The following is a 16017-nucleotide window of genomic DNA, read 5'->3' on the forward strand; positions in this document are numbered from 1 at the left end:
TACTTTAGGAAAGGGATTCAGAATATTTTGTATTCTTTAGGAATAGGGACTGGGGAATTTATGGCCCTTCCTAACAACTGCTGGAGTAGTTCCCTATTATCTTTGGGCAGTCTGGCCACTAATTTGGGATACTCCATGCTGCACCAGATACACTATTTTCTGGCTTAGATATTTCAAGCATAGTAACAAGAGAATTTTTGACACATGTCTGTTTCTATTAGCAATTTTTTTCTGGTAAATGTGAATCTTCTAGTTATACAGTATTTTAAATACTACTCATCTAAACGTTTCTAAGATAAAAATACACTTTGTTAAAATGCCCCTGAAAAGTATTTTAAGCTCACATTGTGCATATATCTGCATCAAATGAAGAAAATATAATCCTCCTCATTCCAGCCTTGACCAGAACAGTCTTCAAAATTATATCCAGATATAAGTTCATGTCAAAATAAGTTGAAAGGTTGCCATCCCACACACCATCCTACAAAAAATAAAAGCCACAAATGTAGGGTTATTGAAGTTTTACGGAAAGACAGTGATTTAGATAATGATTAGGCTATATCGCTTAACATATAACTTGGCTCCAATTCACTGACATTATCAGTAGAACAAAACCTCCATTTAATGGAACTCCATTTAATGGACTTCAGCAACAAGGGAGTAAATTTGCATTCAGACTTCACCCCTGAAATAACAGACAAGTCAGTTGTTTCCAAAGTCTGTCCAGACAATTGATGTCATTTATGTGATTTAGATAATGACAAAATGTGAGCATCACTTGCATCAATTTACATCATTTGTAAATTTACATCATTCGTAATTTGATGTATGTGATAAAATCATGAATAATAATGCAAATGACATAAGAACATAAATAAAGGCAATATGAAACAAGTTAGTCAGCTTAACAAATAAGGCTTCCTTGGACCCCAGAAGCATTCTCCGGATTAAGGAGAACCCCAGGAATCACCCGTGTTCTCCAGATGGCTGGTCACAGCCAGAAGACCACAAAACGGCATTTCGCGATCGACTGGTAAGCGATCAGCTGGGAGACGGGGCTGTCATCTTCTTCCCAAGCCACTCTGAAGCCAAAATGGACCTTAACGCTGCCTACCCCATTTCTACAGCACTAAGTTTTTTTGTTTGAATTTTACCAAAAAGAGGCTTTCTACAACAAAGAAATGCTGTATCTTTTGGTGACTCTATTTTTGAAAATTATTAACTTCGTAATTTGGCTTTTTATATATAATTTGTTAAATTGAGATTTAAAGAATTTTGTTTTTTTACTGCTTTTTTATTAAAGTGATTTTTGAGGAATATAAAACTTTCTCTTCTTCGTTGAATCTGCGGATTGGAGTTCTGATCTATTTGCTTTCACTTTCCCATGGGAATGCTGCTTGTTTTTAGTTTTTATTTTCCTGATTTGTCACACTGGAGATAAAAATGCTAGAGAGAGTGTTCAGTTACAGCGTTAATGACTTTACCTTCCTGAGACACTAGAGGGCACCATAATCCATCTTACTATTAAAAAAATATGGAGGAAATTAATTTGATATTTAAAGATCTCTACAGTGCTGTTATTTAAGTCTTGGAGGATTTCTCAGAATTTGTGAAGTCCAAATTGTCACAAGAATCAAGAGAAACTGATAAGGCTGAAAACTACCTTAAGAGTAAAGTGATTTCTCCAAAGAAAAAGATGAGAATTGGTGACTTACATTTAAATAGTCAAAGGAAAACTGAGTTGTCGAAAGTTGAAGATAAGAAGACAGTGTTGCCACCACACCATGATCAAGAAAGAGAATTAAACTCTAGAGGCTGGAAGATTTTGGACAATTACTTGGGCTTTTTAAAGCAGGTTGTAGAATTTGAAATTGACAAGAAGAAAGCTCTGTACATAATACTGAGACATGTAAATGCCTTGGTTTACTTTGAAGTTGGATAATTGTCTAAATGTGCTTATCAGGATGGTTTCTTAAAGGTCTGGATAAATGGTTATGCTGCTTTGAAAATACTTACATTTTTGGTAAACGCCTAGGTTATTGTTTAAATGTGGTTATCACAATTGTTTTTTAAGGGTTTAGATAAATGTTTATGCTGTTTGGATAATTTTTGTATTTTGGTTAATGTTAGTTTAGTTGGCAGATAGGAGCAAATTATAGTGAAGAAGGATAGTGTTTGTTACTGTATTAGGTTCCAAATTATGTTTGAAGAGTTTTATGTGTTTTTCTTTAATCGGGAAGGTAATTTTGTTTTAGAAGGGAATGTAATAATGAGAATTTAAATGCTTTATAGAAATAATGTTTACTATAATATGAATTGGAGTATGAGATTGATATTGATTTATGTGTATCTTTGTTACAGAAGGTTGGAAATAACTTTCTAGTAGTTTGTTTTGTGTATTTTCACAACTTTTTAGTTCTGTTTCTTTTTCTTTGTAGGCTTCTTTGTTTTAATCTTTTTAGTTTTTATGTATATTTTGAAAATGCTTTAATAAAGTTTTATTTTTAAAAAAATTGGGTTTAAAAGACACCCCTTGCCACCAAAAGGTCTGATACATTGAAGTTTTACAGTACAGTATAGAAGATTTGTTATTTTACCATTTAAGCTCAAAGCAGCAGATGGATCTTTGAGAGATTTCTTTTTCTCTATATATAAACGTTGTGTAGTATGGAAACAGCCAATTCTGAATTTCTACATGGACCACGTGCAGATTGCATATCTCCATGTTTTACTTAGGCCACAATCTTTCTTAGAAGGAAATCTTCCTCACACCAAATTATTTAGAAGCTCTAGCATATATATGTCTGCATCCACCTATGGTGCCCAGTTCATGGTCCTATACATTTTAGTAACAGATGACCACTGAAAACTTCCAACTCTACTGTTCTGTAATATAACCATTGGGTTAAAGGAAGTAGATAAAATCTAAGGTTTATGTAAACACTGTATATTAAAAATATTGATTCTTACCCTTTGCTGGCAGATCCATTTGATTTCTATATTAAACCCAACATCCTCAGGAATCAATTCTAGTACCTGAATAGAAAACGAATTCCAGTGATATAAGCACTACTGATCAGGCCAAGTATAAAACCTTGATTTACAGACCCTCCTTCAATGGCTTTTGGCTGCTATGGACAAATTCTGAATTTTGTGACTAGAACTCATGGTCCTCGGTTTCTAGCCTAATGCCTTAACCATTACACCAAACTGGCTCTATGTAATTTATATACATTCATACAAATTATCATTTTACATATACATTTTGTAAATTTTGCATTACATAATTGGTCAGTAAAATTGTATTGACTTTACTGTAATTAGAAGTGATTTTTCTGATTTAAAATATCTTGGCGGTCTTTTAGAACTTACAGGAATTGCTTTTGAAGACTTCCAAATAACTACAAATGGCAGTTTGAGAACTAATTAGATTCTCAAAGACACCTATTACATTGTAAATGAATGCTACATAGGAGATCTACCATCACATAAAAACAGGTGCAACGACTGAAAGAAGGAAAGTTTAACCCATATCCAAACTGAATCTCCTAAAGTCTGTGCTTTTAATTTTTATGCTTTGTTGCAAAAAATTGATTCTTAAAAAATGAAAATCTTATTAGGTTCACTTTATCAGCGAATGCACTATTTGCTATATTAACTTCCTATCCTACAGTAATCAGCTGTCATTAAAGAAAAAATTCTCAAGGTCTTCTAGTTATAGAAATTCAAAGAAAAATGTGCATGCAGTTATTTGACCTAACGAAAAAAAAATCAGTTTCCTGAATCTGCCTTTTTTAATCAGCTTGATGCACTGGAGTCTTCTCTACATCTCTGCTCCATTTATTCAATTCTTGATCCAGGAGATCTATTTGGCATTATCTTAAAGAATTCCCTTTGGCTTCAAATACTAGCCTATTCCAAAAGGCACCTTAACGTTTTGTCTGGTATTTATCTGCTACCCGTCCTTGATTTATTTTCATTGATTAGATCTAATTTTTAAAATTGAGTTTGATACATATATTTTGGTTATTCTTGCTTTGAGTACATTCAGATTTAAATGTATAATATCAAATTGGACCAAAATAAATTCTAACAGAGTTCCATGAGACAGAGCCATTGGAATCATTGGCTATAATCTGTTTTACCCACAAATATTAGAAGCATAAAACTGCAGCTCTGATTAAGCAACAGCTTTAAAAAATACTTATAAAGTGACAAAAACAATTGAAATCATTTACATCATCTTGCTCTTTATCTGTGATAGGTCCAGATATTATTTTAGATTTTTGAAAAACCATGGGATTATTCCTTTAGATTTTAGTACCCTTAGTGTTCTACTTCCTTCAGCAAAGGATCGTTACCTTGTCGTGGTGCTGGAGCTTGAGCATCTCAGTGATGCCATGAGCTAAGCCGTGAAGGACCACCCAAGATGGGAAGGTCATGACAGAGAGCTCAGACTAAATGCGATCCCTGGGGAAGGTAATGGCAACCCACCCCAGTATTCTTGCTGTGAAAACTAAATGGATCAGTACAACCAGAGATACGTTGGTATGCCATCAGAAGCTGAGACTCCCAGGTTGGAAGATGGTCAAAATGCTACTGGGGAGGAACAAAGGATGAGTTCAACTAGCCCCAGACGTGATGACGCAGCTAGCTCAAAGCCGAAAGGACGGCTAGCGGCCAACGGTGCTGGTGGTGAACGGCGAATCCGATGTTCTAAGGATCAACACACCATTGGAACCTGGAATGTAAGATCTATGAGCCAGGGCAAATTGGATGTGGTTATTGGTGAGATGTCAAGATTAAAGATAGACATTCTGGGCGTCAGTGAACTGAAATGGACTGGAATGGGCCACTTCACATCAAATGACCACCAGATCTACTACTGAGGACAAGAGGACCACAGAAGAAATGGAGTAGCCTTCATAATTAATAGTAAAGTGGCTAAAGCAGTGCTTGGATACAATCCAAAAAACGATAGAATGATCTCAATTTGAATTCAGGGCAAGCCATCTAACATCACAGTGATCCAAATATATGCCCCAACCACAGATGCTGAAGAAGCTGAAGTAGAGCGGTTCTATGAGGATCTGCAGCACCTACTGGACAACACGCCTAAAACAGATGTAATTTTCATCACAGGAGACTGGAATGCTAAGGTGGGCAGTCAGATGACACCTGGAATTACAGGTAAGCATGGCCTGGGAGAACAAAACGAAGCAGGACATAGGCTGATAGAATTTTGCTGAGACAACTCACTCTGCATAACAAACACTCTCTTCCAACAACCTAAGAGACGGCTTTATACATGGACTTCACCAGATGGACAACACCGAAATCAGATTGACTACATCCTTTGCAGCCAAAGCTGGCGGACATCTATACAGTCGGTAAAAACAAGACCTGGAGCTGACTGTAGTTCAGATCATGAACTTCTTCTTGCACAATTTAGGATCAGACTAAAGAGATTAGGGAAGACCCAGAGATCAGCTAGATATGAGCTCACTAATATTCCTAAGGAATATGCAGTGGAGGTGAAGAACAGATTTAAGGGACTGGACTTAGTAGATAGGGTCCCGGAAGAACTATGGACAGACGTTCGCAACATTGTTCAGGAGGCGGCAACAAAATACATCCCAAAGAAAGAGAAAACCAAGAAGGCAAAATGGCTGTCTGCTGAGACACCAGAAGTAGCCCAAGAAAGAAGGAAAGCAAAAGGCAACAGTGATAGGGGGAGATATGCCCAATTAAATGCAAAATTCCAGAGCTTAGCCAGAAGAGATAAGGAATTATTTTTAAACAAGCAATGCGCGGAAGTGGAAGAAGACAATAGAATAGGAAGGACAAGAGACCTCTTCCAGAAAATTAGAAACATCGGAGGTAAATTCCAGGCAAAAATGGGTATGGCAAGGACCTAACAGAAGAAGAAGAGATCAAGAAAGGTGGCAAGAATATACGGAAGACCTGTATAGGAAGGAAAACAATATTGGGGATAGCTTTGACGGTGTGGTCAGTGAGCTAGAGCCAGACATCCTGAAGAGCGAGGTTGAATGGGCCTTATGAAGCATTGCTAATAACAAGGCAGCAGGAGACGACGGCATCCCAGCTGAACTGTTCAAAATCTTGCAAGATGATGCTGTCAAGGTAATGCATGCTATATGCCAGCAAATTTGGAAAACACAGGAATGGCCATCAGATTGGAAAAAATCAACTTATATCCCCATACCAAAAAAGGGAAACACTAAAGAATGTTCAAACTATCGGACAGTGGCACTCATTTCACATGCCAGTAAGGTAATGCTCAAGATCCTGCAAGGTAGACTTCAGCAATTCAAGGAGCGAGAATTGCCAGATGTACAAGCTGGGTTTAGAAAAGGCAGAGGAACTAGGGACCAAATTGCTAATAGCCGCTGGATAATCGAAAAAGTCAGGGAGTTTCAGAAAAACATCTATTTCTGTTTTATTGACTATTCTAAAGCCTTTGACTGTGTGGACCATAACAAATTGTGGCAAGTTCTTAGTGGTATGGGGATACCAAGTCATCTTGTCTGCCTCCTGAAGAATCTGTATAACGACCAAGTAGCAACAGTAAGAACAGACCACGGAACAACGGACTGGTTTAAGATTGGGAAAGGAGTACGGCAGGGTTGTATACTCTCACCCTACCTATTCAACTTATACGCAGAACACATCATGCGACATGCTGGGCTTGAGGAATCCAAGGCTGGAGATAAAATCGCTGGAAGAAACATTAACAATCTCAGATATGCAGATGATACCACTTTGATGGCTGAAAGTGAAGAGGAACTGAGGAGCCTTATGATGAAGGTGAAAGAAGAAAGTGCAAAAGCTGGCTTGCAGCTAAACCTCAAAAAACCAAGATTATGGCAACCAGCTTGATTGATAACTGGCAAATAGAGGGAGAAAACATAGAGGCAGTGAAAGACTTTGTATTTCTAGGTGCGAAGATTACTGCAGATGCTGACTGCAGTCAGGAAATCAGAAGACGTTTAATCCTTGGGAGAAGAGCAATGACAAATCTCGATAAAATAGTTAAGAGCAGAGACATCACACTGACAACAAAGGTCCGCATAGTTAAAGCAATGGTGTTCCCTGTAGTAACATATGGCTGCGAGAGCTGGACCATAAGGAAGGCTGAGAGAAGGAAGATCGATGCGTTTGAACTGTGGTGTTGGAGGAAAATTCTGAGAGTGCCTTGGACTGCAAGAAGATCAAACCGGTCCATCCTCCAGGAAATAAAGCCAGACTGCTCACTTGAGGGAATGATATTCAAGGCAAAACTGAAATACTTTGGCCACATAATGAGAAGACAAGACACCCTGGAGAAGATGCTGATGCTAGGGAGAGTGGAGGACAAAAGGAAGAGGGGCCGACCAAGGGCAAGGTGGATGGATGATATTCTAGAGGTGACGGACTTGTCCCCGGGGGAGCTGGGGGTGTTGACGACCGACAGGAAGCTCTGGCATGGGCTGGTCCATGAAGTCACGAAGAGTCAGAAGCGACTGAACGAATAAACAACTCTGAAGTGTTCTACTTCAGAGTTTATGCCAGAACATACAAAATGAATGTTGACTTACTGATTGTAGAGAAGGGAATGGCTGCATCTCAGAATGTGCGTTTTCTTCTTCTCTGAATGACTCTGTAGAGAAACAATATAAAATGCTTTGAAGAAAAGTCTTAAATAAAGGCCACCCAACTTCAACAGTTAATGCAATTATCAGTGATAATTCACACAGCCTCAGGTAGAGATGTCCAATTTTTTCAGCCTGGAGGGTACAGTTCATATGCCTAACTTGTTAATGGATCACAAGCCTTCCAATGAGATCATGATGCCACTGGGAGGGACACAACTGAAAAATTGGGGCCCATTTTGGATTGGTGGATTAAAGGGGGGAGTAGGAGACCATGTACTCCCATTCCTACTCTTACATCAGTCTTTTTAAACCTGTAATTCACACCATCAACATTTGACATTCTGCCATGCATTTTCAGGGCCAAGATCTCAGGATGCTTCAGGAGCCATCAATGAGAGGCTGGCAGGTTACCTATCTATTTATTAAGGCCAGCAGTTTATTGCCCCATCTTGAGGAATGTCAATGATCTTGCTACATGAGGGAGGGGGGGCTGTAATAAGATAAACGCAATAGTGGCTACTTTAGTGATAACAGCACATCTAAATTGTCTTCTCCTATTAGTCTTCCTCCCTGACTTTTCTGAATGATAAAAAAAGTTTCAAACATCAATAAGCATCTCTGATAAAACCCATCTTAAATGCCCCTCAAAAAAACTTCCAGACCAGGAGATAGACTAAAAATATCTATAGAGTAATTGTACTTCTTCGGTAGCCCAAAGCAGAATTGCCAACTTATTGTCAAAATATAACAGGTATATCGCTCAGCTTAACCAGAAGAACTGATTCCAAAGGGATACTACTAAGTCAATTATAGAACTATGTTCCTCTAACTAAAGTATTCTGTGAGCTGTTGTTTTATTAAGATAAGAAATGGGATAGTACATCACTAAAAAGCGGGGGAAATCTCATAAATAAAAAATATATTTTGCATATTAACAATGCTGTATTATAAAATCTACTTCCTCCTAAACACACTACTAGCTATTGAAATATTAACCAGCAAGGTAATTAATAAATTCATAAACATGTATTGTGCAAGTATTATCAAGATTTTAGACTTCTACATACCTTGGCTATCTTTAGATTTCAATGCAGTCACATGTGCCAACTACAAATTGAATGAATAAATACTTTAGAAACCTTTGTTTATCAAAAGCGGCAAAATCTTTCAAAAGCCTTCCACTTATTTTCTGAACAGTATCTGTAAAATATTGGCCTAAAAATAGTCATAAACTGCCTACCTGAAAATAAAAACCTGTTGCTATTTGAACTTTTGCAGAGCATCACAAGTTTGTTCACATTTATAGTCTCATATGAACAGGAATGTATTCAACAAATTTCTATGCTGCCAAGTCTTCACAACTCACAGTGGCTTACAACAGAATATTAAAACATCAAAATACAATAATATTTATTTATCCATCCAATTTGTCCCCGCCCATCTCCTCCCATCGGAGAGGAGATTATTAATTCTTAAGGCTCAAATTATCATACTTTAGACACATTATGTCAACACCTAGCTCCCTGGAAAAGGCTCTAATGCTGGGAAAGGTGGAAAGAAACAGGACAACTAGCAGCAAGGGGGATGGACTCAATGGCGATGAGTGCACCATTGGAAGACCTGAAGAACCAGTTTAGGGACAGACCATCATGGAGAAAATCTATGTGGTCACTAATAGTTGACGCTGACTAGATAGCTCTAGAGGATGCTGTTCTATAATTCAGACACCGTGATGGAAAAGCCATCCAGACCTCAACAGCCTCCAGACCTCAACGGCATTCCTAGCAGGGCCTGAGGTAGCAATATTAAGACGAGTATCATCAGTATATTACTGATTTTGCACCCCAATAACCAGATTACCTCTCCCAGCAGCTTCATGAAGATAAGAAATAGCAGGTGTGAGACAACTGACTTTTGTGGCACCTCACAAGGGAGAGACCACTGGGCCAGCCTCATATCTGTAGGAACAGATCCCCTGCAAATGGCTCCCTAACCATTCTAGGCAATCCAGATACAGTAGATACCACTGTTGAGCCATGGAGAGGTTAATTTGAACCAAGAGGAGTATACCTCCCCATCAAAGTCCCAATCAAGTTAATCCACTAGAGCAACCAATCTGAAGTTGTTTCTGTTCCAATCTCTGGCCTAAACCTTGACTTGAAAAGGGTCCAGATAATCTGCTTTCTCTAAAGTGAACTGCAGCTGAATTACCAAAAAAAGGGAAGGTTGGAGATTGGAGGTTGAGCAATGATTATTAAATACCTCTGGATCCAGGGAGGATCCTTTAAGGAGAGGGCAAACCACTACCTCATTCAAGATTGCCAACACAATCCTCTTATGAAGAGAGATTTAATTTCCCAGATCTAGGCTGTCATGCTCATCCAGCCCTACAAAGGAGCCGGGATGTAAAGGGCACCATCATACCAGAGTATTCCATCCATGTCCTCAGAATTCACAGGCCAAAAAGAATCCCAGATTAACAGAGTTAGCTGATGCAGTAATGTCCAACTCCTTAATACAGTAAGGGAAGAAGCGTAGCAAGACTTTGTTTTCCTTATTACCACAGAATGGGCCTGAACGTAGGCCCATACAGGGGCTTGATCAGCTTCACTTTAGACCTCTTCCTTCAATGTTCTAGTCTGCTGAAGTCTATAACATTGAGTTTTTTCATCAGTTTAGGAAAGGTGCTGGGAGAATCAGGCCAGGGGAAGACTGGTGGGAACACAGGGGACTCGATGAAGGAAAAGAGTGGCAGGCTGCTCATCTTGTGCCCTTCTGGCTTCTAGGGCAGAGCTGGGAGATGGCAAAGAAGGAAGATCGGTGCCTTTGGCTGCAGGAAGCTGCAAGTAAGTATTGCTTCAGGGCACATATCGTTCCCACTGCAAGGGACAGGAGGGGTCTGATAGTTAACAGTCCTGTTAATATCTAACTAACCAACTAACTAACTAACTAACTGGCAGCTACTGCACTCAGTCCTGTAGATTTGAAAGAACCAGGAGGCCCGATGTATACTTTTCTGCATGTCTGTGGCAGCAGGCATCATTTTTACACTTTTGGATTTAATGTTCAATCAGGATTAAAGGACACCCCTCCCCAAATGGTTTGTTAAGTTAAATTTTTACTGTACTTGAAGTCCAATATTGGACAGACAGAACTCTTAAATAAAATATACACTGGTTGAGAAAATAGTTTTTGAGAAATGCTTCTTGGACCAGTCAGTACAATACCTTTAATAACTTCAGCTGAGGAAATGTAAGCTCCTTGACTGCAATCTCAAATAATTCCAGTGGCTCAGCTTCATTTTTCTTTATAGAAAGGGAGAAAAATACAATTAGATTAAAAAGTCAGTGAATGTTAAAAGTTGTTCTAAGGCTATCTGCTAGGGAGTAGGCCTCATTTAATAGGATTTACTCCCGGATGAAGATTGTGTTGTACATCAATGAAACATTTTCTACAATTTCTACATTTTCTTAATAATTATTTATACAAATTTCTAAAAAGGAATCTCATTACGTATTAATTAGTAAGGAAGTTAGAAAACCTGAACTAATAAACTCAAGTAATATTTTGAGGATAATATTAAAGGTTCCCCTTACTAGGAACTTCATGGCATTTAGAATATAGATGGCATAAAAAAATGAGAACACATAGCATACTCTCATGCAAGACAATGTCCCTTTCTAGAAAGTCACATATTTTTCCTGATTTCCCATTTGTCAAATGTTACTCTGATAAAAACTCCCTGTGATTTTTCAATAATAAAATTCATTCAGATAAATGGCTGCTTTAAACTTAAGGATTTATGGTAACTTTAACCTTCAGTATCAAGTATCAAGACAAGGAAAAAATAGGTGAAATATTCTGAAACAGAAGCCATTAATTGCACTGTATTACTATCACCAATGCTAGCTTCTTGGCCACCCAAAATGTTAACTAAGTCATGTAAAATGAATCAACTTTTACCTTTTTCATTGCAATGCAGCAAGTAAGATCATGATATATAATAGGGATATGATCTCGAGAAAGGTGTACATCAAATTCCACATAGGCTGCTCCCTAAGTCAAAAGTGGGGAAAGGTGGGCAGGGGAATAAACCATGTAGAATTTAGAAGCTGAGGAGAAAAAAAAATGCATAGAAAAGTTTTCTCCTACACTTTCTAACCCTGTAACATTTTCATCTCACCCTTCTCCAAATTTCCTAGATCAGATTCAGGAATTATAATCTCTATCTTGAACTTTTTGTTTCCTACCTATCTCAGTGTGATGGCTGAACGCATACTTTGAGAGGAATGCCAAGAATCACACTCCAAGAAGTAGGAAGGTCCAGGACACAAAAATAAAATTGATTTTATTCTTATTAATTAACATCTAATTCAACAAATGTCATACAATTCATTTCATTCCTCATGAAATTAAAAATTTCCTCCTCCTTTTCTACTGAAATTTACATTACAAATCAGCTTATTGAGATTCTGTGGGGGAACATTTTAGGTACCTGAAGCCTATACGGACAAAAACCTCAAGCAGTGTTCAGCATTATCCCCCTTGATAGAATACATGATCCCTTGTCCTATTACTATGCACTAAAATTCCCTTAGCCATAGTGTACATAATTCAGGTAAGAATTCTAAAGTAATTCCTTGACTTTGAACTGGATCTACAGTGCCTCCTTCACAAATCTATCTATCTAATTTCTATCACTGCCCATTTCTCCCAAAAAGGGGGACTTGGTTTTAAACCTGCCTTCAACTTAGAATGTGCGGGGAGACCTCTTAGGTGAGCATGAATGAATGAAGAAAGAATGCATGAAAAAATTATTCTAGGTCTAGAATAACTTTTCATTCATTCTTTCCCCACAATTTCATGTGCACCTATTCTAAAAGGTCACCACCTCTTAAAAAGTTTTTCAGCAACAGAAGAGCTAAAGAAACTGGTGCAAATGGATTCAACTTCCTTCAGTGAGAATGTCAGGTGAGCTGGCCATATCAATATGGTTTTCCAGAGGAAATGATCGTATTATCAGGAACACAATAGATATTTAATTTTTTGATGAATACTTTTATTATAATATTGCTGCTTCCCCAAATGTGTTATGAAATCATTTCTGATATTTAATATTTTTCTTAATGTTGTCCCAACATGCTTACCTATACTTATCCATTTATTATATTTTATATATTGTGTCAGCTGACAATTTACTGGCATAAGATAACTCTTTAAGGAAGCAATCAGGATCAACATTTAGGAAAGAATGCTGTAATTTCTGAGTTTTCTTTTTAGTTCTTTATGCTTTTTCAGTCCTCCTTCCGCCTTCTGTGTGGAGGGGATTGCACCATATAGTTAGAACTCTGAGGTAGCTATTAGGTTGTAAAACGTTTAAGAAATATCTCCCACTGTGAAAATTCGCAAGACAGCAACTATCATTTTACAAAGATAAATTTTGGGGTATCACTAAAACCAGGTTGAAGGGTTTGATATGTTAAAATCTCAAGGATAGCAACATAATTTTTTCATAGAAAATGTAAGACAATTAAGACAATATAAGGTTATGTAAAAATAAGATGCTGCCTTTCCCCCAACCTTTTATCTTTTATATAGGTATTGTATAATTAAACAGTGTACATGCCCCACTGACAATTTCTTTTGCTTTTTAGAGGGAGGGGAGACAGTAGTTGTAAGAAATACAAAGGAAGACTGAGCACCGATGTTTATAAAAAACAAACGTATTAATTTGTGTGTGCCATTCAAAGGCTAGCATAAAAAGATGTATCCTGCTATGCTTTCCTTGAAAAGTCACATGCTATTATCTTGAACACAAGATAATTGGTGACTATCAACAGCAGATTTTGGGAACAAAGGAAGTGGGGGAATGGCTCTCCCTCTCATTTTCCTGTTGGAAGCCTGTCAGTGGCAGAAAAACACTAGTTGGATTCCAGCCATTTCTTTTCCAGTGTGGTTCATTTATTTGGTTCCAAAACAGAAATTTCTATGTGTTAATATGCAAAAAGAAATGTAGCTTTTTTTTATAAAGTAGTATACATACATGTTTAGCAGCACTCTTTAAAGAAGCAATAGTATTTTCTCGAAGCTTAGCAAGTCTGGAGAGAAAAGACCCACATATAAGCAAGGTCAGTGCATATACAAATAAAACAGATATGCCTTACAGTGTGTAAAGATTCATCTCAAGCTGCAGCTTCCCCTGTCAATATAAGTCAATATGAAATCTTGTGCTACAGAATTTTCCTTTTTTATATTAAAAAAATTATTAAAACCAAAAACAAAATTGTATTCAGTAATTCAAAAGTCATACACAGAGTTGATATTGCCACAATAAATACTTCATAAACTGTAAAATAAGTGTTACTTACTCCAGAATTTGTAATTTATGAAGTTAGTTGAGGAGTATATATTTGGGGACAGAACTTAAGAAAGTGTTGAGTTGAAGTTCTAGCTTTTGCCTCAATAGCAATTTGACTTTTCCCCCTCAGATAACAGAGGGGAACAAGCGATTTTATTTCACACAGACCATGCTCAGCAGTAACACATTAGACCCTTCTGTTTCTCCTCATACAATTAATTAGTCTCTTTGAAAATCCTGAACTCCACCAATATAAACCCAAGAAATAAAAAACCTTATTTTCTTTAAGATTTTGATGGAACACTTCTATCTAAAGCAGCAGCAACCATAATACAGTGGCAGATTTCATACTCAGATGCTAAAACATCCATAGGTTCAATTTCTTCATATAGCAGATACTGGGAAACTCTAGCCACACAGAGTTGGGTGAAATGGGTAGCTGTATAAAACTTTTAAATAAACCAAGCAAGCAAGCAAGCAAGCTAAGTATTATGTGTAAATGTACCCAAATTTGGACATTGGCTATAAAGAAAGCAATGTGCTACAATACTTAACAACATTCACTGAAAGCACATTCTATAGAATGCTAACACATACCCAAACAACACACATTCCAGAGATAAATCACAAGTGATTTTACAAATAATGGTCATCTGTTGATATGAGTTAACATAATATAACCCCAGTCTAGGACCCAAGAATCCAACCTCCCCACTTTTCACACAGAAGGCTGTAATGTATGAATTTATAATTATAATTCAATCACATGAGCTTACTTAGTTGTGGTTGTAGAGTTTCCAGCACCCCTGTGCCCAACATCCAGTCCTGCTCTTGGTTTCCAGTATTTGGCATATGAAGCTTCCATATCACAGGAATACCCATTAATTGGCTTAATTATTATATAGTCCACTATGGAAAGAGAATAAATGTGATTGTTTTTCCGATTCTTCATTTTTAACAATTAAAGTTACACTTCATTTAAGTCCACTGGAAAGCAACCAAGCTTCCCAACCCAGAACCAGAAAGTTATACTTACAGTGATACTGACAATCACTAAACAGATCTTTAACATTCTCATTCCATACAATGCCTGCCTTCCCTAAAATTGCCTCTTGGTGCTGTGGTGGATTCATTAGATTATAACCCTCCCTTCCAGCATGCATAGAATTCTGCCAGGTGCTAATCTGAATCAGGATTTAAAAATAAAGTAGGGGGAAATGCATTTAGCCTAAAGTTCATGTTTGCACTGCCACAATTTTTTAGAAATTAAACATACCTCTAACTTTTCCTATTGTTTTCCGTGAAATTCTGTTCATAATGGGAAGTGTGAGAATACCAGAGCTCTTTTCTGATTCTGCAAGGGTGGACGATAACAGACAAGCGGAGCCCACATGGCCTGGAAGCTCATCTCCTTGGATAACGGTTTCACTAAGGTCTTCCTAAAATTACAAAGTTATTGGGTATTTGAAGTTATTGTTTTGCTTATGTAAAGTGAAAGAAGCATTTCCCTTAATATCAGCTTGGCCTAAAAACAAAACTGGAAAGGTATTTCGTTTCATTAAACCCATTTTTATGTTCGATTTACAAAGAACTCATCTGGCCACTATTTTTGAACTCTCATGCTGGATTCAGAGTTTCACAATAAGCTTTCTTGGAATACTGTAAGGTAGTAGGTCCGCATAGTTAAAGCAATGGTGTTCCCCGTAGTAACATATGGCTGTGAGAGCTGGACCATAAGGAAGGCTGAGAGAAGGAAGATCGATGCTTTGGAACTGTGGTGTTGGAGGAAAATTCTGAGAGTGCCTTGGACCGCAAGAAGATCAAACCAGTCCATCCTCCAGGAAATAAAGCCAGACTGCTCACTTGAGGGAACGATATTAAAGGCAAAACTGAAATACTTTGGCCACATAATGAGAAGACAGGACACCCTGGAGAAGATGCTGATGCTAGGGAGAGTGGAGGGCAAAAGGAAGAGGGGCCGACCAAGGGCAAGGTGGATGGAGG

The 16017-nt window shown here is 37.7% G+C and overlaps 1 protein-coding gene across 4 annotated transcripts in view; it reads right to left on the reverse strand.

The window, feature by feature from the left end:
- The window catches only part of GPCPD1 (glycerophosphocholine phosphodiesterase 1), a 79147-nt gene that overhangs the window by 21792 nt on the left and 41338 nt on the right, over window positions 1-16017 (reverse strand). For all 4 annotated transcript variants that reach the window (XM_063315925.1, XM_063315935.1, XM_063315953.1 and 1 more), the window contains 9 exons: window positions 15290-15452; window positions 14790-14922; window positions 13699-13753; window positions 11619-11711; window positions 10883-10960; window positions 8723-8762; window positions 7599-7660; window positions 2971-3036; window positions 345-481 (listed from right to left, as the gene is read on the reverse strand). In XM_063315925.1, the coding sequence (XP_063171995.1) occupies window positions 345-481; window positions 2971-3036; window positions 7599-7660; window positions 8723-8762; window positions 10883-10960; window positions 11619-11711; window positions 13699-13753; window positions 14790-14922; window positions 15290-15452 (827 nt within the window). The remainder of the gene's footprint in view (window positions 1-344; window positions 482-2970; window positions 3037-7598; window positions 7661-8722; window positions 8763-10882; window positions 10961-11618; window positions 11712-13698; window positions 13754-14789; window positions 14923-15289; window positions 15453-16017) is intronic.

This window comes from Candoia aspera, chromosome 1 (genome assembly GCF_035149785.1).
Source record: "Candoia aspera isolate rCanAsp1 chromosome 1, rCanAsp1.hap2, whole genome shotgun sequence".
Classification (NCBI taxonomy): domain Eukaryota; kingdom Metazoa; phylum Chordata; class Lepidosauria; order Squamata; family Boidae; genus Candoia; species Candoia aspera.